We start from the raw sequence: 24,432 nt of genomic DNA, 5'->3' as shown, positions 1-24,432 counted from the left end.
ATTATTTCATTCCAAGTCATCATCTCATCTCTATAGAGCTGCTGCTTAAGCTGTTTGACAAAATCACTATTTTAGTAGTTCTTCACAGTAAGAGGCATGCTTTTATGACCGCTAAATACCAATACCTCACGAAGCAACTGCTCTCGGATGTATGCACTCTTGATCTCTCATTCCTCTGTCTCTTACGTTGCAGGCGTAAAAGGAACAGACCAGACAAGTAGCCGCGCAATGAATGATGGTCTTTGTAGTTAATTATCACTTTTTCTGCGCTAAACTATGAAGAACACTGGCTTGTTGGAAACTACAACTCCTTACTACATCGCACAGTTCTGGCATGACCTTATTTATCTCTATAGAAACTGCAGCGCAATGTGTGTATTGAGCAAAAAAATTAAAATTCATGGAATAAAATTCAAATAATTGAACTAAGGTCGGTCAATTAGTCGTTTTAAAACAGAAAAATAACCGACATTTTGGTTAATTGCTCAGCACCACTTCTCAGCGACATATTCCTCTCTCCATCTTGCCCCGTGTGTCTCTTCATTGGGGTTCCAGGGCTGTGGGTGGTGGGTCTCCCTCTATACTTTGCTGTGGTTGATGGCAGGCCTCTTGCCCTCGTAACCATAGAGGAAGGTGGCAGCAATGACCAGCATTGCTCCCAGGAAGAACACACTGGGGGAGAGAGAAAGAGGACGTTGTTAGAGCTATAGGCAGAAATGCAAAATCAGGGCGTTTTCACATATAAATTCAGCTCCCTTGTGCGGATGCCTTGAACAACTTGCGTTTCAAATATGCTTCATAGCGCAGATCAGGGTATCAAATCATCCAGGATCTAGATAATAGAAGCATATGTGAAAACGCCCTTGATTTATATAGTTTCTTATCTCTATTTTACCCCTGAACTCTGTGGAGACGTGAACCTTTTGTCCAATACGGATCTGGCCAAATTATTTATGAAAGTGTGTTTGTGTGCACCTGGTGGGGTCGAAGTCCTTCAACCAGAAGTAGGATATGAGTGTTGACAGGATGATGGAGAGTGACGTGGCAAAGCCCTTCAGGATGTTGTCTGCATACTTAATGACTGCTGCTATGACCAACCCGCCCAGAGCCTGGAAACACACAAAGGACATGGATTTGATGGAAGACAGAATACACACAACCAGTCACACATAAAAATACACACAAATACATAGGCGGCCATGCATGAACACACATACACTTACTTTGCCTCTCCCTCTCTTTCTCATTTACTCTTGCTTTCTCTCTCACACACACAAGTGTGCACACACACCTAAAGTGAATAGTCAGAATAGGCAGAGTAAAGGTTGTTATAGTATTTTTCTAAGGAGGTTCACTTCCTTGTACGCTCGCTCACCTCACTTTACAGTAAATCAAGTTTGTATGGCCTACGTCAAGGGCCGGCAACCTAAGGCACGCGTGCAAGACGGTATTTGCCTTGGCACGCAGGGGTATTTGCCTTGGCACACCAAGGCTTGGCAAGCAACCCCCCCAAATTGTATATATATATTTTTTAAACAACATTGATGTATAGATATTTTTTCCTCACTTATTTTTGCCAGTTTATTTTTTAACTGGAGAAAATATTGGAAATGGAATGCAATGGTTTTGATATTGCATTGGTATTCACTGCAATGTAGTAGTTCCCAAGGTATGTCATTCCTGATTAGCCAATGGGCTTTCATGATTTTGCAGGAGTTTCATATTATTAGTTCAAGGCAAGACGACCCACCTTGCCTCTCCCGCCAAATTCAAAACCCAAGGCAGCGCCGAAGATGAGAGATTAGTTTTCACATAGCTAGCAACTAGCAAAGCCTTCTTTTGTTACTTAAAAAAGTTCAGGGCACAAAATGTCATCAGCAAAGAAAAATGTATTGCTTCTTGGACAAAGGAATATGGATTCGTTGAACTGAAGGACTGGTCTGTTTGCGACCTCTGTTGTAAAACTGTTGTTTGTTGGGCATTAAGTGTACCCCGTCCTTTTGAAACGAGACATGAGGAAAAACCTCAAGGATGAGGCGGACAAGGCTGAAGGAATCAAGAGGGCCGTGTCCAGGTATGAAAAGCAAAGCAGTGTGTTTACAAATCTACATGCAGTCAAAAATCAAGCTACAGAAAGGAGCTACAAAGTTGCACAGTGCATTGCTAAACATGGAAAACCATTTACTAATGGGGAATATATCAAGGAGGCTTTCCTCAGTAGTTCCCAGGCTTTATTTGATGGATTGCCGAACAAAGACAATCATCTCAAAGATAAAAGACATGCCTGTGTCTGCCAGAACTGTTGAAAGGCCGAGATGGTGGAAAATGTAAAGGAGCAGCAAACTGTAGCTTTAAAAGATGCACCTGTTGGCCTCCCGAGTGGCGCAGCGGTCTAGGGCACTGCATCGCAGTGCTAGAGATGTCACTACATTCCCTGGTTTGACCCAGGACTATATCACAACCGGCCGTGACCGGGAGTCCCATAGGGCGGGGCACAATAGGCCCAGCGTCGTCCGGGTTAGTGGAGGGTTTGGCCGAGGGGGGGGGGGCTTTACCTGGCTCATCGCGCTCTAGCGACTCCTTGTGGCGGGCTGGGCGCCTGCAGGCTGACCCCAGGCATCAGTTGAACTGTGTTTCCTCCGACACTTTTTGTGACTCAGAGCAGGTATGTGAGAAGCTGCTTTGTCTTAAACCCATGCATGGTACTACTGAAGGAGAAGATGTAGCAAGAGCCTTCACAGATCATTTTGAGAGGTGTCGATATTGAAAACACATTCGCTATTACAACTGTTAATTACCCCGCTATGGTGGGGAAACAAAGGATTCGCAAAGCTGATTGAAGATAAGATTGGCCACCCCGTGGTTAACCTCACTAGGGTAGGGGGCACTATTTTCACCTCCGGATGAAAAGTGTGCCCAAAGTAAACTGCCTGCTACTCAGGCCCAGAAGCTAGGATATGCATATAATTGGTAGATTTGGATAGAAAACACTCTAAAGTTTCCAAAACTGTTAAAATAATGTCTGTGAGTATAACAGAACTGATATGGCAGATGAAAACCTGAGAAGAATCCATCCAGGAAGTGGGATTTTAAGTAAGACCAGTCTGAATGAGTGGACCCTGCAGTGTCACAGAGGTTTTTCATGCGCGCGACCGAGAGCATGCCTTTCTTGTTTTCCTTTTATATTGACAAAGCTTTTGTCTGGTTGAAATGTTATTGATTATTATGACTAAAAACAACCTGAGGATTGATTATAAACATTGTGTGACATGTTTCTACGAACTTTACTGATACTTTTCGTCTGTCTGTTGTGACTGCCTTTGAGCCTGTGGATTACTGAACAAAACGGAGGTTTTTGGATATAAAGAGGGACTTTATCGAACAAAACAAACATTTATTGAGTAAATGGGAGTCTTGTGAGTGCAGCCATATGAAGTTCATCAAAGGTAAATTATTAATTTTATCACTATTTCTGACTTGTGTAACTCCTACTTGGCTGGTAACTGTTTGTAATGATTTGTCTGCTGGGCGCTGTTCTCAGATAATCGCATGGTATGCTTTCACTGTAAAGCCTTTTTGAAATCTGACACCGTGGTTGGATTAACTAGAAGTTCATTTTTTATTTGATGTACACCAAAGTGTCCGATTTCAAATAGGCTTTTCAGCGAAAGCACTACAAACGATTATGTTAGGTCACCACAAAACCACAATAATCACAGCCATTTTTTCCAGCTAAAGATAGCTTCACAAAAACCAGAATAGAGATAAAATGAATCACTAACCTTCGATTATTTTCATCAGATGACACTCATAGGACTTCATGTTACATAATACATGCATGTTTTGTTTGATTAAATTCATATAAAAAAATCTGAGTTTACATTGAGGCGACTAGATTCACTAAATGCAAAAACATCAAGTGACTTTGCATAGCCCATCGTTTCAACAGAAATACTCATCATAAATATAGATGATAATACAAGTTATACACATTGAATTATAGATATACCTCTCCTTAATGCAACCGCTATGTCAGATTTCAAAAAAAATTTACGGAAAAAGAAATGCACGCTATAATCTGAGACGGCGCTCAAAAATAGCATACCACAGCTGCAAAGATGGCGTCACCATAAACACAAAAATTCATGATAAATATTCCATTACCTTTGATGATCTACATCAGAAAGCACAACAGGAATCCCAGGTCCACAATAAATGTTTGTTTTGTTCGAAAAAATCCGTTATTTATGTCCAATTGTTAGCGCGTTTGGTAAACATGTCCAAACGCTAATTCTGGTCAGCTTTATATCGGACAAAAACTTCAAAATGTGATATTACCGGTCGAAGAAACATTTCAAACTAAGTACTGAATCAATCATTAGGATGTTTTTAACATATAGCTTCAATAAAGTTCCAACCGGAATATTCGTTCTTGTCTGCGTGAGCAATGGAACGTAGGTGACTTCCATGAAGAAAAAGCATGATCAGGAAATGGCTGCTTGATGGACACCTGACTGATTCTGCTCTCATTCTCTCCCACAACATCATAGAAGTCTCATTGAAATTTCTATTGATGGTTGACATCTAGTGGAACCCCTAGGCAGTGCAACATCATTAATAGCTCAAGTGGATTTCTTTTAGGGACTCTGGTGAATACACACAGGCTCAGATTTCTGACGTCCTGTTTTGATTTCAACTCAGGATTTTGCCTGCCAATATGAGTTCTGTTAATCTCACAGACATAATTCAAACAGTTTTAGAAACTTTAGAGTGTTTTCTATCCAATACTAATAAGCAAATATTAGGAACTATGACTGAGGAGCAGGCCGTTTGATATGGGCACCTTTCATCCAAGCTACTCAATACTGCCCCTTCAGCCATAAGAAGTTAAGCATATTTACAGTACCTGCAGGGCCACAACGGTCCAGGTGAGTGAGTTGTAGCCTTGGAACACTCCGGACTCCCTCACTCTCTCTCCGTCGTACACAAACACTCCAATAAGACCAAACACCAGGCCAAACAAACCTAGGAGAGGGAGAGAGATCAAATCAAAGTTTATTTGTCACATGTACAGGATATTTTTATTTAACCTTTATTTAACTAGGTAAGTCAGTTAAGAACAAATTCTTATTTACAATGACGTCCCACCAAAAGGCAAAAGGCCTCCTGCGGGGACGGGGGCCTGGGATTTAAAAAAATACAAAAATAAATACAATATAAATATAGGACAAAACACACATCACAACAAGAGAGACAACACAACACTACATAAAGAGAGACCTAAGACAACAACATAACAAGGCAGCAAAACATGACAACACAGCATGGTATCAACACATGACAATAACATGGTAGAAACACAACATGGTAGCAGCACAAAAACATGGTACAAACATTATTTGGCAAAGTCAACAGCACAAAGGTCAAGAAGGTAGAGACAACAATACATCATACAAAGAGGCCACAACTGTCAGTAAGAGTGTCAATGATTGAGTCTTTGAATGAAGAGATTGAGATAAAACTGTCCAATTTGAGTGTTTGTTGCAGCTCGTTCCAGTCGCTAGCTGCAGCAAACTGAAAAGAGGAGTGACCCAGGGATGTGTGTGCTTTGGGGACCTTTAACAGAATGTGACTGGCAGAACGGGTGTTGTATGTGGAGAATGAGGGCTGCAGTAGATATCTCAGATAGGGGGGAGTAAGGCCTAAGAGGGTTTTATAAATAAGCATCAACCAGTGGGTCTTGCGACGGGTATACAGAGATGACCAGTTTACAGAGGAGTATAGAGTGCAGTGATGTGTCCTATAAGGAGCATAATCTATCTCCGTAATCTAGCATGGATAGGATGGTCATCTGAATCAGGGTTAGTTTAGCAGCTGGGGTGAAAGAGGAGTGATTACGATAGAGGAAACCAAGTCTAGATTTAACTTTAGCCTGCAGCTTTGATATGTGCTGAGAGAAGGACAGTGCACCGTCTAGCCATACTCCCAAGTACTTGTATGAGGTGACTACCTCAAGCTCTAAACCCTCAGAGGTAGCAATAACACCTGTGGGAAGAGGGGCATTATTCTTACCAAACCACATGACCTTTGTTTTGGAGGTGTTCAGAACAAGGTTAAGGGTAGAGAAAGCTTGTTGGACACTAAGAAAGCTTTGTTGTATAGCATTTAACACAAAATCCGGGGAGGGGCCAGCTGAGTATAAGACTGTATCATCTGCATATAAATGGATGAGAGAGCTTCCTACTGCCTGAGCTATGTTGTTGATGTAAATTGAGAAGAGTGTGGGCCCTAGGATTGAGCCTTGGGGTACTCCCTTGGTGACAGGCAGTGGCTGAGACAGCCGATTTTCTGACTTTATACACTGCACTCTTTGAGAGAGGTAGTTAGCAAACCAGGCCAAAGACCTCAGAGACACTAATACTCCTTAGCTGGCCCACAAGAATGGAATGGTCTACCGTATCAAAATCTTTGGCCAAGTAAATAAAAATAGCAGCACAATATTGCTTAGAATCAAGGGCAATGGTGACATCATTGAGGACCTTTAAGGTTGCAGTGACACATCCATAATCTGAGCAGAAACCAGATTGCATACCAGAGAGAATACTATAGACATCAAGAAAGCCAGTTAGTTGATTATTGACATGTTTTTCAAACACTTTTTTATAAACAAGGCAAAATAGAAATAGGCCTATACCAGTTAGGATCAGCTTGATCTCCCCTTTAAATAAAGGACGAAATGCTTACTTGCAAGCTCTTACTCAACAATACAGTATTCAATATAAAAAACGAAAGATATCGAAAAGTGTCTTAAAAAGAGTATAGAATCAATAATACTAAGTCAGGTAAAATACACACAAGGAAAAAAATAGAATATACACTATATACCAGTACCAATATCAATGTGCAGGGATACTGGTGATAATTGAGGTAGTTACAGTATGTAGATGTAATCAGAGGTAGAAGTGACTGAGCAGCAGGATAAATATTATAAATAGTAGCAGCGACGTATATGGTGATTGTGTGTGTGCATGTGTAATTGTGTGTGCGTGTGTGTATGTACGTGTGTGAGTGTGTGTGTTTGTGAGAGCGTCAATATGTGATAGAGAGAACGAGAGAGCGAGAGAGGGAAAGAGAAAGGGGTGAGGTTTTGTGGAAAGATTCTTTAAAATAATTGTAAAGCATTCCATTGCTCGCCATTGTTTATAATTACATGCTTGTATAGTTTATGGTTTAATGCGCTAAGACCAGCATTTTGGCACCAGAACATCACGTAAGACTTAGTGATAATATCTACTGTTAATAGCTACATGATTTAAATTACAAGGGCTATGGGATGGTGCCTCCAACCTAATGTTGCTATATTGTTGTGTGAATACATTGGGTTTAAATGAAGTCAATGATTTGTACATTTCTGAGGAGCTATAAAACTCACTTGATTACATGGACCATAAAATATAATGGTATGTTCTCTATAGAGAAAGTGGAAAAAGATTTACACATACCAAGAGCCAGAAAGACAGTGTGAAGTACAGTTTCTGTAGAACGTATCAATGAAACAAACATGCACACACAACGAGACACACACACACACACACACACACACACACACACACACACACACACACACACACACACACACACACACACACACACACACACACACACACACACACACACACACGCACAGATTCCAGTGATACTGACCTAACTGGATGTTGCGGACCCATACACTCTGTTTGGTCTCTTTGAGGATCTTCTCAAAGTAGACTCCAGCGAAGCCACTGGAGAAGCAGGCTATCAGTACGGCTATCACACCTACTAACTGGGAGCCTGCAGACAGAGGCGTCGAAGATGGCCCACCCAGAGACTCTGTAGGCCACTGTGGAGACAAACACGCAGTACATCAACAACATTCAGTATGTAACATCCACAAACAAGGATGTGCATGTGGAGTATGGTTGCAAAATTCTGGAAACTTTTCATGGAGATCATGTTACCACTGATTTATGCAAATGATTCGGAAAAACCTGTGAACTCGAGAAAAGTTTAGACTTCTGCCTCTCTGGATACACGACTAATCTGACAAAAACACATCCAAACACATCCAAACAGATCAACCAAATAGATTTGGTATGAATGAGAAGTTATTGACATGTGGGGTGTGTTTAATCTTGTCACCTGTACGAGAGCGATACCAGTCATGAGGATGAGCAGAGATAGCCACTGGTAGAGCCCCAGTCTCTTCCCCAGCATGGACACCGAAAACAGGGCTGTGGTCAGGATTTTCAGCTGGTACGTCACCTGGTTGGGGACAATATCGATTTAAATTCCTGCCAGTCAAAACTGGTCATGAAATGCAGTGTGGGGTCCCTCAGGGCTCCATTCTTGGTCCACTTTTGTTCCCCTTATACATGTTGCCATACACAAGCGCACACGTCACGTCTCTCACCTGGTAGGTAGCAGCGTCCAGGTTGGACAGGGCGACATAAAGCAGGTTGTTCTGGAGTGTGTAGATTCCTGATGGGATGGCCAGCTTCAACGTCTCCATGGGCTTGTTGAGAATCTCTTCATTCAGCACACGATTCAATGCCCGCACACTGAAGCCTGACAGAAAGAGTAACAAAGATTTAACACCCATACACTGAATCCTAAGAACGAGATAGAGACAAAGAGACTGTAGCATAGATACTATAGATAGACAAAAATACTATTTTCTTTGTTGTCATTGTCTATCCATTCACTGTGTCACAGACAGAAAGCCAGGCGGACGGACAGCCAGATCGATCACTATACTCACTGTGGTCGTAGAAGACGAGCAGCAGGCAGGTGAGGATCTTGAGCAGCTCGGCCGAAACCACGGCGGAGGAGGCTAGGTAGCGCGGCCCCTCGCCCAGCAGTGTGCGCGAGTACCTCATAGTGAGCACCAACGAGGTGGTCTGCAGCACCAGCACTCCCAGGGACACGTACTTCAGCCGCCACTGGGACTGGGAGGCTGAGGGCAACGACATGGAGACGTGGCAGGACGCCTCCTCAGAGCCAGGGGGCGAGGCCAGAGGGGACAACCCTGGGTTAAGCTGTGGGAGAGATGGACAGTGAGACAGGCTGTGGGACAGAAATACAGGACAGTGAGGACACAGGCTGGGTTAGGCTGGAAAGCGGCTATTTAACACGCGCAATCCCTTGAAAATTATAAATAAAAGTTCTGAATTTTTATAGCATTTCGAAAATATTCTTTGTTTACGCATGACCAAAAATCTAAGTTATGTTATAGTGAGTTCAAGACAGTTAGGTGGAATACTACGAGACCGTTTTGTTCGTTTCGAGAAGAAGTGCTCCCAACCGTTACCAACTGATTGATTCGACTAGGTATGGTTTTGCATCAATATCCAATGGGAAATGTTGCTGAGAAGTCAAGCTGCCAAATACATATTCGCAGGGAACATTGTGCAATTTGGGTTGATTAACAATCACTTGCATTTAGGCCTTACACAGTAAACACATGCATTAACTGTGCAGGAATCTAACCCACAATAAAACATGATGAACACCAAAAAAGAGCTTGCTATTAGAAATGGAGGACAGACTATCCTGGGTGCCAGACTGTTTCTGCTCTTCTTTCCAACTCCTTAGGGAATTGTCATGCTATGGTTGGCTTGACAATGACAAAGGAGTAGGCAAAACACAAAACAGACCATTAGCATACTTGAAATACCAGTATGCGCGGCATGCCAACTCAAACATGCATACAGTAAGTACTATAACATTCAGTCTCATCTGTGTACAGTGGTCAAAAGACAAAATATAAAGACAAAACAGTCATTCAACTATTAAGAGTTAGAACTTAATTACAGTGGGGCAAAAAAGTATTTAGTCAGCCACCAATTGTGCAAGTTCTCCCACTTAAAAAGATGAGAGAGGCCTGTAATTTTCATCATAGGTACACTTCAACTATGACAGACAAAACTAGATTATTTTTTCCAGAAAATCACATTGTAGGATTTTTAATGAATTTATTTGCAAATTATGGTGGAAAATAAGTATTTGGTCACCTACAAACAAGCAAGATTTCTGGCTCTCACAGACCTGCTTTAAGAGGCTCCTCTGTCCTCCACTCGTTACCTGTATTAATGGCACCTGTTTGAACTTGTTATCAGTATAAAAGACACCTGTCCACAACCTCAAACAGTCACACTCCAAACTCCACTATGGCCAAGACCAAAGAGCTGTCAAAGGACACCAGAAACAAAATTGTAGACCTGCACCAGGCTGGGAAGACTGATTCTGCAATAGGTAAACAGCTTGGTTTGAAGAAATCAACTGTGGGAGCAATTATTAGGAAATGGAAGACATACAAGACCACTGATAATCTCCCTCGATCTGGGGCTCCATGCAAGATCTCACCCCGTGGGGTCAAAATGATCACAAGAACGGTGAGCAAAAATCCCAGAACCACACGGGGGGACCTAGTGAATGACCTGCAGAGAGCTGGGACCAAAGTAACAAAGCCTACCATCAGTAACACACTACGCCGCCAGGGACTCAAATCCTGCAGTGCCAGACGTGTCCCCCTGCTTAAGCCAGTACATGTCCAGGCCCGTCTGAAGTTTGCTAGAGAGCATTTGGATGATCCAGAAGAAGATTGGGAGAATGTCATATGGTCAGATGAAACCAAAATAGAACTTTTTGGTAAAAACTCAACTCGTCGTGTTTGGAGGACAAAGAATGCTGAGTTGCATCCAAAGAACAGCATACATACTGTGAAGCATGGGGGTGGAAACATCATGCTTTGGGGCTGTTTTTCCGTAAAGGGACCAGGACGACTGATCCGTGTAAAGGAAAGAATGAATGGGGCCATGTATTGTGAGATTTTGAGTGAAAACCTCCTTCCATCAGCAAGGGCATTGAAGATGAAACGTGGCTGGGTCTTTCAGCATGACAATGATCCCAAACACACCGCCCGGGCAACGAAGGAGTGGCTTCGTAAGAAGCATTTCAAGGTCCTGGAGTGGCCTAGCCAGTCTCCAGATCTCAACCCCATAGAAAATCTTTGGAGGGAGTTGAAAGTCCGTGTTGCCCAGCAACAGCCCCAAAACATCACTGCTCTAGAGGAGATCTGCATGGAGGAATGGGCCAAAATACAAGCAACAGTGTGTGAAAACCTTGTGAAGACTTACAGAAAACGTTTGACCTCTGTCATTGCCAACAAAGGGTATATAACAAAGTATTGAGATAAACTTTTGTTATTGACCAAATACTTATTTTCCACCATCATTTGCAAATAAATTCATAAAAAATCCTACAATGTGAATTTCTGGATTTATTTTTCTCGTTTTGTCTGTCATAGTTGAAGTGTACCTATGATGAAAATTACAGGCCTCTCTCATCTTTTTAAGTGGGAGAACTTGCACAATTGGTGGCTGACTAAATACTTTTTTCCCCCACTGTATATAAATACAATGATAGACTTCTGGGCAATTCCACGGGAACAGAATGACACACTGAGACTCAGATTTTTTTTATGATAAAAGTATGCCAAACAAGAACCATTGATTGCAAAGCTAAACCATACAACTGATACTTTTACAAAAACACATTTACTCGGGGAAAAAAACTACGCAGATGTGAAGTTTGGTAACAGAATGACGGTCAAATCTCCCTCAGTTTTTAACGTGACCATGTTTTCCAAAAACTCTTAAATATCTACTCCAAATGAACATTGAAAAAATGTCTCACAGATCACAGTACAGCATATTTCCGTACAGTAAAGTACAGTACTGTGCTGTCCAAACTAGTGAAACAGATGTCTATGATCGGTTCAGAGTTGGACTGACAAAATGTCAACTTTTCCTTTGTCAGTTGGTGCTCAGTGGGTGAGAGGGGTGGTTACATAAAAAAGGGGGGGGGGGCTCACGGGTAGGTGTCAATAAGAGCCGGGAGAGGTGACATTAACTGGGGAAAGAGACGAGAGAGAGGGGGAGGGGTTGTCAAGACTCACACTTGCTTTGACCACATGACAAAAAGAGAAAGAGAACAGTTATGAGCTGAACATAACAGTAATAGTATTACAGTGGAAGGGAGGACAGAAAGAGAACAGTTATGAGCTGAACATAACAGTAATAGTATTACAGTGGAAGGGAGGACAGAAAGAGAACAGTTATGAGCTGAACATAACAGTAATAGTATTACAGTGGAAGGGAGGACAGTAGCAAGTGACCAAACGTGACTTGTGATTACCATGAATTCCCATTGTAGCCAATTCAGTCATTCTGTTACTGATTTCTTGGTCATTCTGTTATTACACGTTTTAAATCACTTCATAGATCATACACCAAATTATCAGTAAAAACACTATAACTATTTGGTAGGTCTACCTTTACATGTTACTTATGTGAACTTTTCATTATCCTCCCTGTGGGTTTTTGGTAACAGACGCAAAAGGCAAAATCTCTAAAACTTACAGAAGGCAAATAAGGGCCCTGGTATAGTGGTGCCTCTGGGGGAGTGGTGCCAGGAAAATGACATCTCCATCAACGTCAAGTTTGGACACACCTACTCATTCAACGGTTGTTCTTTGTTTTTACTATTTTCTACATTGTAGAATAATAGTGAAGACATCAAAACTATGAAATAACACATATTGAATCATGTAGTAACCAAAAAAGTGTTAAACATATCCAAATATATTTTAGATTTTAGATTCTTCAAAGTAGCCACCCTTTACCTTGACGACAGCTTTGCACAATCTTGGCATTCTCTCAACCAGCTTCATCAGTTAGTCACCTGGAATGCATTTCAATTAACAGGTGTGCCTTGTCAAAAGTTCATTTGTGGAATTTCTTTCCTTCTTAATATGTTTGAGCCAAATCAGTTGTGTTTTGACAAGGTAGGGGTGGTATAGAGAAGATGAGTAGGTGTGTCCAAACTTTTGACTGGTACTGTACCTTCATACCGCCCTTGTACCATGCGGTATTACAGACACAAGGGGCATTATTTCTTTCCAAATGTAATTTTATCTGTAGAAAAATAATAATGATAATAATAATAAAAATATTAATTTGACGCACAAAAAAATGTAGACAACAGAGATCTCGATCCAGGAGGGGATTGATGGTCTCTGCTGTAACCAACAATCTTAAACGACTACCCCATCTCTGTACCCCACACATACAATTATCTGTAAGGTCCCTCAATCAAGCAGTGAATGTCAAGCACAGATTCAAGACCAGGGAGGTTTTCCAATGGTTCGCAAAGAAGGGTACCTATTGGTATATAATTTTGGGGTATTTCGGCGGTATTTCAAAATAACCCTTTATACGGTATACCGCCCAAGCCTATTGACAATGCCACCAACAGAAATCCAGATAACAATCACCACAACGTGACTAGCTTATGTCTGAAATGGAAACGGCCACAGAAACATACTAGCCTCCATCTGAAATAGAAAGCGTTATATTGCCTACATGACTAAACTGAACTTTATGCACACACCAACCAAGACCTACAAGAAAAGACCAATGTGCTTCATTCGCTAACACGCCTAAAGCATGAAACACTGAGAATCGCACTGCCGATAGGTACTTATTAGTGGTTCTCGGGTCAGTCACCCGCACCAGCGCGCAATTGCTAACAACCCATCTGTAACCGCCCGACTATATGTGATAGTGAAAATCTGAGGACTGCACCCAACCCTAACCAGCAAATATAGAATATGTGATATAGGCTACAGTCAAAGACTGCAGAAATATTTTTTGACAGGGGGTGCAGGCTCATTTCTTTGCCCGATTTAGATTTCTGCTTACAATTTCCAACATTTTCGTAGGCTATTTGTTAGTCAACTTGATACATGTAGCTTCTCCTTTGTCATTATATCCCAGCTAGCACAGTGGACCTGGGCCGATTCCGGCTGAGAGTCGGGGCACTCGGCTGAGAGTCAGACTCGGCCGACGTCATGTGGTCCGAGTGTGCGCCGCATTCTGCAGTATTACTTATGGCTAGGATGTGGGGATTGAGCTCGGGCCGATTCCGGTGTGAGTTATCTGGCCCAAATGTATTACTTGGGGCTCGGGCCGATTCCGGTGAGAGTTACTTGTGGCCTCGGGCCAATTGGGGCTACTCTCTGGCAGATGATTACACGGGCTGCTTTATATAATGAACATTTCATAATTTTTCCATATTTTCTTATTGTTTCTGTGATCAAAAAATACAATTAACAACATTTAACTAAAATTCTTTAAGAGTCCTGTGTAGTACTTTAGTATGTTGATACTTTGTGCAAGGCAATTAATAAGCGTTAAAAACTTTGCGGACGGAGCCTCCCGAGTGGCGCAGCTATGGAACCATACGCAGCGGTCTAACACGCTACTCAAACTGGACGCGTCGAGTGTGCGAGCGCTGCAAAATCAATGTACACATACATGTTATTCAATCATTGCACCCACATTGCTTGTGCACGCCAACGAGCGTCTTCGTTGCCAGGCGCTAAAATAGAAGTTGCTTCTATTTTTGACGCCGAACGCGATGCAAGTTCTGCCTCTCCCATCTCCTCATTGGCTTTTAGAAGCATATACCCACGTGCCATCTCCTCATTGGTTACACCCACGTGGGTGATTGAAAGATGAACTAAGGTCGGTTATACACCTTATTATGAAATGCCAATCGCCATATAAAGTCCAAAGAAGAAAAATCCTGGAAGGAGGAGAGATGACTAGAAACGATTCGGTTGACCGTTTTATGTGTGGAGTAATTGTCGGAGTAGAGGACCTTGTGCATTTCAGGTAAAATAACAACTCAATGTCTATATCCCAGCAACAGCAAGCTAGCTAGCTAAATAGGACAAATTAGCTACCAACTGCAAGCTAGCTAACTAAATTGCTATACATATTTAATGCTTTTCAACCTGTCCCCAAATTAATATAATTGGTTCAGAGTTTTGATATTTAAACCTGCGTGTCGTGATCGCATTTGGTGTGGGGGGGACAAATCAATTTGTGCACGTGTCCAGTTTGGGCATGGTGTTAAGACACTGCATCGTAGTGCAAACTGCATTGCTACAGATGCTGGTTCGAGACCCGTGCCGTTCACGACGATGGAGACCCAAAAAGCGACGCACAATTGGCCCAGCGTCGTCCGAGTTAGGGGAGGGTTTGGCATGCAGGGATTTCCTTCTCCTATTGCGCTGTAGCGACTCCTGTGGCAGGCTAGGTGCCAGCACGCTGACACAGTCACCAGGTGTATGGTGTTTTCTCCGACACAAAATGTTTTTTTTTGTGGATGGGTATAATTAGTATGTATAAAATGTATAATAGTAATATTTAAAATTACTAAATCGGGTAATTTTGTATACATTTATTTAAATTTGCATCTGGCCGCTTCCGGGGGGATTCTGGTAAGATGCCGGCAAAGTTGGCTGAATTCCGGTAGACGGAAACGGCCCAATGTACTATCTGGGCAGTCATTCATTTTGATTCCGGGCCGAGTCCGACACATGATTCCGGGCCGATTCAATCAGTTCCAGTCCCCTGAAAGAGGGCCGCTTCTGGGCCGATTCCTCATTGCTAGCTGGGATGTTGCCCTAGAAGATTAAATAATCCCTTGCTCAACAGAATAATGTAATAGATTGAATTCATTCTTTCTATCTAGTTGACATCTGTTAAGTTCTGTCATCTTTCTCAAAGCAAAGAAGTTTAGGGACTGGGGGTGGGGGGGGGGGGAATTATAATGTAAAGATTTTCTGTGCAAAATGTCCAGATGACATCAGTTTGACCCGTTGTAAGGAAAAAGAAATCTGTGAAAATGACCCAACGTGTTTCTGATAAGATTTCAGAATCGCAATGCTCATCATTGGCCAGCAACTTGACTTTGATCCAATCAGAGAGCCCGAACCCACACATGGGGGAGCCAGCAGGAGTGACAACAAAAAGGGAAAAAAGAGGGCATTTTCTCAGTGCATCCATGGTTAAATGTCATGAGAGAGTCACACTTCATATGCAATGTAGACTATGGGATGGTAGCTAGCTAAGTGCACAGATGCAATTCACACACACTAAATACTTCTCCCAAGCCAGCTAATCACTGTAGCTAGTATTGATATTGTTAAATCCTAATGATTTAGTTTCCATGAAACAGCTGTCTATGTTAGCTGCCGAGTTAGCTAGCAAAGTACACTGCACTAACTACACGTTGTGCTAGCTAGTGAATATGCTAATATTCGCTAGATAGCTAAGCATTTGGCTATGGGCTACTGGCAGTACGGGATTACGGACAGTCAATTAAATAGTTTCTTTGTCATCTTGCTAGGTAGACATCTAGTTGTGGCCATCTGGCTACGATCAACAAGGGCTTTCTACAAAATAGCAACATTAGCACAGCTAGCTAACATTTGTGATGGGGGGGGGGGGGGGGGAAAGAAGAAAAAAAATCTATAGTTACATATCAGGATATTATTTTTGACGATATATTGTATCGACAAAATCAAATATTATTTTTGCGCTAGTTGGCTGTACCTGCACCAAAAGTTCAGTATTTTTCCTTCCTAGCTTGTTCTCAATCTTCTTTTTAAACAGGGAGCCAATTTGTTTTCAGCACTTATTTCCATGACTCATGATCAAAACTTGGCTATCTCTTATCCCTCTGCAGCAGACATTTGGTGAGCAATATGTTTGGAACATCGAATCGCAATAAAAACACAGTATTGAACCGCAATACATATAGTATCGGCACCTAAGTATCATAATAATATCATATCGTTCAGTCCCAGGTAATTCTCTGCAATAGCTAATATTGGAATCCAGAACATAAGCAACACACACAGACTTGCATTGCCAAACAAAGGTACTGCCACCTTCTGGTTTGGAGTATTTTAATACGGCTGAATGGCTGACGACTTCAAGATCTTTGCTGTGTGAACACAAAAGAGTACTGTCGGCAGGCAAATGTTTGACAATCCTACCGGTGTGTCTTGAGCTATAACTTGTTCCACGAAAAACTCCCCAAACCTTTCCTGAGCAACTCTCATAACCTTAGGCTACTGTTGGCCCCACCTAGGAACATCCACTCCTGAGCTAATACCCCTCCCTCAACCCCCAATCAATAAAACAAGACAAACCATAGAAGGACGGCTGAGGAGGCAACGTGGCTCCTGGAGGTAAAGTCAGCTGTGTCACCTTGGCCAGCTAGAGAAGAGATTTGAGCAGAAGAGAGAGGCAGGCTGCCACTCCTTCCCATGTGCCTAGCGCTCAGTGACTGGTGAGCGGGATGGGAGAAGGATATTCAGTGGTGTTGCAAGAGCTATGTCAAAATCCTGTAAGGGCAGGGCCTCGGTCGTGGACTGTAAGTTGTTTACGCATGCTGACTGGGCCAGCTGTAAGCACACTCACAGGCAGGCACTGTTTTTAACTCTGTTACCCATAGTCCTAGTTTATTCAGGCTCCCCTGTCTCAACCCACCACTACAATGTCACCAAGCAAGATTGTCAGGCTTCGGGTTTCTTTTGAGTGCATTCAGGGGACTTAATTTGAAGTGCAAAATGTGATGCTCTGATGAAGGTCGACTGACCGAAAGCTTAGCAACTATTAAAATAAATGTGCATCTGACTGGAAGTGTGCAGAGGCTTTGTTGTTTTTCAGGTTTTGCATTTCCCATCAGCACCTACGCTAATCGGATTTGTGTGTGTGGTAGATGTAGCCTATTAAGGGCAAAAATGTTACCACTGATACACTACATGGCCAAAGGTATGTGGACACCTGCTCTTCGAAACATCTAAAAAATCATGGGCATTAATATGGAGTTGGTCCCCCCTTTTCTGCTATAACAGCCTCCACTCTTCTAGGAAGGCTTTCCACTAGATGGAACATTGCTGAGGTCGGGCACTGATGTTGGGCGATTAGGCCTGGTTTGCAGTCGGCGTTCCAATTCATCCCAAGGTGTTCGATAGGGTTAAGGTCAGGGCTCTGTGCAGGCCAGTCAAGTTCTTCCACACCGATCTCGACAAACCATTTCTGTATGGACCTCGCTTTGTGCACGGGGGCATCGTCATGCTGAAACAGGAAAGGGCCTTCCCCAAACTGTTGCCACAAAGTTGGAATCACAGATCGTTTAGAATATAATTGTATGCTGTAGCATTATTTCCCCTTGACTGGAACTAAGAGGCCTAGCCCGAACCATGAAAAACAGCCCCAGACCATTATTCCTTCTCCACCAAACTTTACAGTTAGCACTATGCATTCGGGCAGGTAGCGTTCTCCTGGCATCCGCCAAACCCAGATTCAGCCGTCGGACTGCCAGATGGTGAAGCGTGATTCATCACTCCAGAGAACACGTTTTACTGCTCCGGAGGAGTACAACAACGGCGAACTTTACACCATACCAACCAATGCTTGGCATTGCGCATGGTGATCTTAGGCTTGTGTGCAGCTCCTCGGCCATGGAAATCCATTTCATGAAGCTCCTGACAAACATTTAATGTGCTAACGTTGCTTCCAGAGGCAGTTTGGAACTCGGTAGTGAGTTGTTGCAACCGAGGACAGAAGATTTTCACACGCTACGCTCTTCAGCACTCGGTGGCCACGTTCTGTGAGCTTGTGACCTACCACTTCATGGCTGAGCCGTTGGTGCTCCTAGACGTTTCCACTTCACAATACCAGACCTTACAGTTGACCGAGGCAGATCTAGCAGGGCAGAAATTTGACAAACTGATTTGTTGGAAAGGTGGCATCCTATGCCGGTGCCACATTGAAAAGGTCACTGAGCTCTTCAGTACGGGCCATTCTACTGCCAATGTTTGTCTATGGAGATTGCATGGCGGTGTGCTCAATTTTATACACTCGTCAGCAACTAATTTGAAGGCGTATCCACATACTTTTGGCCATGTAGTGTATATGCAAATGAGGGAAATGAGTGCTCAACTATTTGTAAATCATCTCAGTTAAGTCTCACTCTCACTCTCAGTAAGCCCAGTTGTGTAGGCTAAGTAATCTCCAGTTTAACTGCACACAACAGCCACTGGAACGTCATCTGGGAGAGAAACTGCAATTTCATAAGTAAATATTAGTTAGGCCTACTTTGTAGCATAAAATGGAAAATAAATGTGTACATGCTCTAATATTAGTGAGTAGGTAACGTAGGTGCAGGGAGCAAGTCGGGCTAATGGTGAGAGAGCAGAGTGGTGACGAGGCAACGACACAGTGGCCCCATTATGTAGACACTCTCCAGCTGCTGCTAGTGGGGAGTGGCCACATAATCCCTCTCTGTGTGTGTATACCGGGAAGGGGTGTAGGGATGTCAAATCACTGGGTAGCAAGAAAGCCGACCTTCACACACGCATATGCACACGCAGTCATCCTAACACACACACACCACTCTGCCTTCTTAGGAACCAGACCTGGGTTCAAATACTATATTAATTACTTTCACAAACATTTTGAATTGCATTCAGAAAATATTCAGACCCGTTGACTTTTTCCACATTTTGTTAAGTTATATCCTTATTCTAAAATGGATTTAAAAAAATGTATTTCAAGAACCTACACACAATACCCTATAATGACAAAGCAAAAACAGGTTTTTAGAAATGTTTGCAAATGTATAAACTGAAATATCACATTTACATAAGTATTCAGGTCGGCGGGTTGCCTAGTGGTAAGAGTGTTAGGCCAGTAAGCGAAAGGTTGCTAGATCGAATCACCAAGCTGACAAGGTAAAAACCTGTCGGTCTGCCCCTGAACAAGGCAGTTAACCCACTGTTCCTAGGCCGTCACTGTAAATAAGAATATGTTCTTAACTGACTTACCTGTTTAAATAAAAAAAATGCAGACCTTTTTCTCAATACTTTGTTGAAGCACCATTGGCAGCGATTACAACCTAGAGTCTTATTGGGTATGACGCTACAAGTTTGGCACACCTGTATTTGGAGAGTTTCTACCATTCTTCTCTGCGGATCCTCTCAAGCTCTGTCAGGTTGGATGGGGAATGTCGCTGCACAGCTATTTTCCGGTCTCTCCAGAGATGTTAGATCTGGTTCAAGTCCGGGCTCTGGCTGGGCCACTCAAGGACATTCAGAGACTTGTCCTGAAGCCACTCCTGCGTTGTCTTGGCTGTGTGCTTAGGGTTGTTGTCCTGTTGGAAGGTGAACCTTCACCCCAGTCTGAGGTCCTGAGCGCTCTGGAGATGGTTTTCATCAAGGGTCTCTCCGTACTTTGCTCCGTTCATCTTTCCCTTGATCCCAGTCCCTGCCGTGGAAAAACATCCCCACAGCATGATGCTGCCACCACCATGCCTCACCAGACCAGAGAATCGTGTTTCTCATGGTCTGGGAGTCCTTTAGCTATTTACTGAGGAGTGGCTTCTGTCTGGCCACTCTTCCTTGATTGGTGGAGTGCTGCAGAGATGGTTGTCCTTCTGGAAGGTTCTCCCATCTCCACAGAGGATCTCTGGAGCTTTGTCAGAGTGACCTTCGAGTTCTTGGTCACCTCCCTAACCAAAGCCCTTCTCCCCCAATTGATCAGTTAGGCTGGGGGGACAGCTCTAGGAAGAGTCTTGGTGGTTCCAAACTTCTTCCAACTGAGAATGATGGAGGCCTTTGATGGAGTGCCTTTCCAAATCATGTCCAATCAATTGAATTTACCACAGGTGGACTTCAATCACGTTGTAGAACCATCAAGGATGATCAATAGAAACAGGATACACCTGAGCTCAATTTCGAGTGTCATAGCAAAGGGTCTGAATACTTATGTAAATAAGGTATTTCTGTTTATTATTTTGAATACATTTGTAAAAATGTCTAAAAACCTGTTTTCGCTTTGTCATTATGGGGTATTGTGTGTAGATTGATGAGGAAAAACATTTATTTAATCAATTTTAGGATCAGGCTGTAACCTAACAAAATGTGGAAAAAGGGAAGGGGTCTGAATACTTTCCGAATGCACTGTAAGTATTTAGATATTTAACGTTATTGAAATCTTGTACTTAAACCTTATTATTTGGAATTACATTTGTCATATACCATTTAAAGCTGGAATCCTTAAAGAAAAATTCCACCCCAAAACTATATTTTGGTATTTTTTTCATTAGTCCATTGTTGACATAAAGTTTTCAAGATATGTAACTTTCAAAAAAGAGAAATCATTCCCGTAGGATACATTTTGCGTCATATGATGCATAAAGCTTCATACAGGGATGACTTCTGTATTTTGAAAGTAAAGGCAGGGGAGAGCAACTGCGCCCTCGCTTCGAGGATTTCAAGTTGAAGGCAGACCGCGGTACTGCAGGCATTGTTTCCATAAAACAGGATGCCCCATTATAGTGATTGGGAAAATGGTGATCTTCATGGTCAATATTCTTGGATATATATATATTTTTTTTTTTAAACATCAAACACAATCATGGTAAACAATAATTGCTTCTATTTCACCAGATGTATGTCCTTGAACCGATTACTTTAAAACCACACACTGACTAAGTTAGGCCGTCATTGTAAATAAGATTTTGTTCTTAACTGAATTACCTAGTTAAATAAAACAAAGTTAATAGAATAATTTAGTTGCTAATGGCAGCAGTACCTCAGTCGGCCTTCAACTTGAGATACTCAATGAGAGGGGGAGCACTGAGCTAACCTGTAAAATCACTTCCTATAGCTCAAACTGCGCATGTGATGGTTCCAAAAACTCCTCAATGTAGCAAGATGGTGACATGCTAAAATGACACTTCCTGGTCTTCAAATGCGCCACTGAGTATTCCAAAAGGAAACAATTGGGTGTGACTTCATCGATGGCTTCATACATATTTTTTTTTTACAGTCTATGAGTAAAGGCGAGGCACCTCCCGTTGGCGGCATTCAGTTTCATTCTCCATTCCAAAACTCACAATTTGCTCACTCCTACCAATTGATGCAAGATGGCGCTACCCATACCTGTTTCTATTCCCCTTTAAAAGTCCCATCAGGTAGCCTGATTTTAGATGTGTCCATGTAAACAGGGTTCTTATGGAAATCGTCCTTCTTGCAAAGCATGTAAACGTTTCAAACCAACTATGATATTAATCTGACTAACCACAATAATCGTGTTACTGTGTGCATGTAACCGTACTCATGTTGCAGATACAACAGTAGGCTTCTTGCTGGCGTGCGAATCTTGACATATACACGTGTTTAGAATTACAGTAAACACTTGAATAGAGTCGCAACATACCTGTAGTAGGAGAGGTGAGTAGGGGGAAATACTTATGATGACGACAATTTATTCAAATAACTGTCTCTCTCTCTCACTGTCCCACTCTTCCGACTGGTCTTACAGACTTCTGGCAGAAATAAATAGTCTAAATGGCAGAGATGCTGATGTCAAGACATTCATTCCTGGAATGTGGGGTTTCTTTCTCAGCACTTCTCTTTGTACATCTGGCTGAAACCTTCCTCCACAAACTATCAACATGTTTCAGTTTACTTTTCCCTAACAGAGGTTTAGAAACTCTGTGCCTGAGCGGAGTTCCCTCATCCGTTTTTCAGGGGAAACGTAAATTCGGTTGAAAATACTTTATCCCTAAAAAAAAAGGCGAAACCAGAGTGGTATACTAGGAAATAAGCTAGATCTACTCAGTCTTTTATGAAGCTAGCCGGCTTCAGTTAGCTTCACATTCCAGTTCATGCTTCATCCGTGCTACGGAGGTCAATTAGCTTCACATTCCAGGTCAGGCTTCATCCGTTCTACGATGGTGGATATTGCTTGTCCGCCTGCCGCTAACTCTAATAGGGGACACGCCCTTTTCGCGCCATTTCGCCCGTTGTTGGGCGAAGCTAAAAATCATGGTGGACGTAGATTTCAGCGCGCATACGGTTACACTAGTGATGTGTGGTTCGCGAACGATTCGTTCTTTTTGAACGACTCTTTTTACTGACTCAAGAGTCATGATTCGTCTTTCTGAGTGACTCGTTCATTTCAGTCATCTGTTTGACCAGCTGGCTGACCGCAATTAATTCTACAGCAGATTATTATGCGCTCCTCCTGCTCAGCGCAAAATAGTAACTGTACATGGAGTGTCTGAAAGTGGGAGGATCAACAGCGACAGGCGTTACACCAGTGCTATGTAATTGGTTAGATGGTTTTAATTTCTTAACACGTTTTTGTTGGTCAGTTCCAGACCGTGTGAAACAAGGTAAAAGGCACTATTCTTGATAGAGAATCATACTGTTCCATTTGAATGTTAACAAAACACACATAACAAACACCTCACTTAAACTAAAAGGAATGTTGACGTTAGTCTACCAGTTTTTCATTTATTACCAATCAATCTTAATTATTAGGCCTATAACTCATTATGATGTCTCTTCGGCTGTCATCTGTTGTGTTTTGTGAATAAGGGTCATTATAATTACTCTTGTATAATTGGGCAGCAAACAGCCTACCGGTTTTTCATTTACCAATAAATCTATGTTTGATTATTAGTTAAGACTTCCTTTTAAGTTTGCATTATTACATGTGTAATTAAACGAACAAGTATTGTAGTTAACTGTAACGACTCATAGTTACAATGTAATAACATGTACCTGGTAGTAGTTGCAGTCTGTAATTACAGAAGTGTAACAACTAATGCTTGTTATCATGCTTGTTACAAATGGGCAGGTTTCCACTAAATTCAATGACTTAGTGTTTTGCTTCTTCTCAGCTGCATCCGATTCATTATTCAATCATGTAACCTTGTAATGTTGAACATTATCACTTTTGGATGTGACGCAATGGTGCAATAATTTATTTATCCCAGGAATTATAGCATGTCAAGGAATTAAGGCTTAATGTCTGCCCATCTGTGCAACACGCTCGAAATAACGATGACCTTGAACATCCTGACCAGTTGCATCACTGCCTGGTACGGCAATTGCTCGGCCTCTGACCGCAAGGCACTTCAGAGGGTAGTGCGTACGGCCCAATACATCACTGGGGCAAAGCTGCCTGCCATCCAGGACCTCTACACCAGGCGGTGTCAGAGGAAGGCCCTAAAAATTGTCAAAGACCCCAGCCACCCCAGTGGCAAGCGGTACCGGAGTGCCAAGTCTAGGACAAAAAGGCTTCTCAACAGTTTTTACCCCCAAGCCATAAGACTTCTGAACAACCTCCTTGCTTGTTCTGCCAACTCAACTCACAAGTGTCCCATTGGAAACATTAAGGTGTGGTCTATCTTGGGTTAGTTGTAAAGCCAGGTTTCCTCCAGATGTGACTCAATCTTGGTTTCATCAGTTCAATCTTGGTTTCATCAGACCAGAGGATCTTGTTTCTCATGGTCTGAGAGTCCTTTAGCCTCTGGCCACTCTACCATAAACTCTACCATAAAAGCCTGATTGGTGGAGTGCTGCAAAGATGGTTGTCCTTCTGGAAGGTTCTCCTGTCTCCACAGATGAACTCAGGAGCTTTTTTCAGAGTGATCAACGGGTTCTTTGTCACCTCCCTG

At 42.4% G+C, this 24,432-nt stretch overlaps 1 protein-coding gene across 1 annotated transcript; it reads right to left on the bottom strand.

Annotated features, from left to right (window-relative positions):
- Positions 1-31: 31 nt before the first annotated feature.
- LOC120055486 (UDP-N-acetylglucosamine transporter-like) lies at positions 32-22,498 on the bottom strand. The gene is made up of 8 exons (XM_039003349.1): positions 22,182-22,498; positions 8,798-9,074; positions 8,450-8,604; positions 8,179-8,301; positions 7,705-7,879; positions 4,907-5,025; positions 976-1,109; positions 32-672 (listed from the first exon to the last, which is right to left on the bottom strand). Exons 2-8 carry the CDS (start codon positions 9,006-9,008, stop codon positions 579-581), a joined length of 1,011 nt encoding a protein of 336 aa, XP_038859277.1. The 5' UTR covers positions 9,009-9,074; positions 22,182-22,498; the 3' UTR covers positions 32-578.
- Positions 22,499-24,432: the final 1,934 nt, after the last annotated feature.

This window comes from Salvelinus namaycush, chromosome 11 (assembly GCF_016432855.1).
Source record: "Salvelinus namaycush isolate Seneca chromosome 11, SaNama_1.0, whole genome shotgun sequence".
Lineage (NCBI taxonomy): Eukaryota > Metazoa > Chordata > Actinopteri > Salmoniformes > Salmonidae > Salvelinus > Salvelinus namaycush.
Note: the sequence above shows the minus strand (reverse complement) of the source record. Positions and strands in the feature narration are given on the sequence as shown.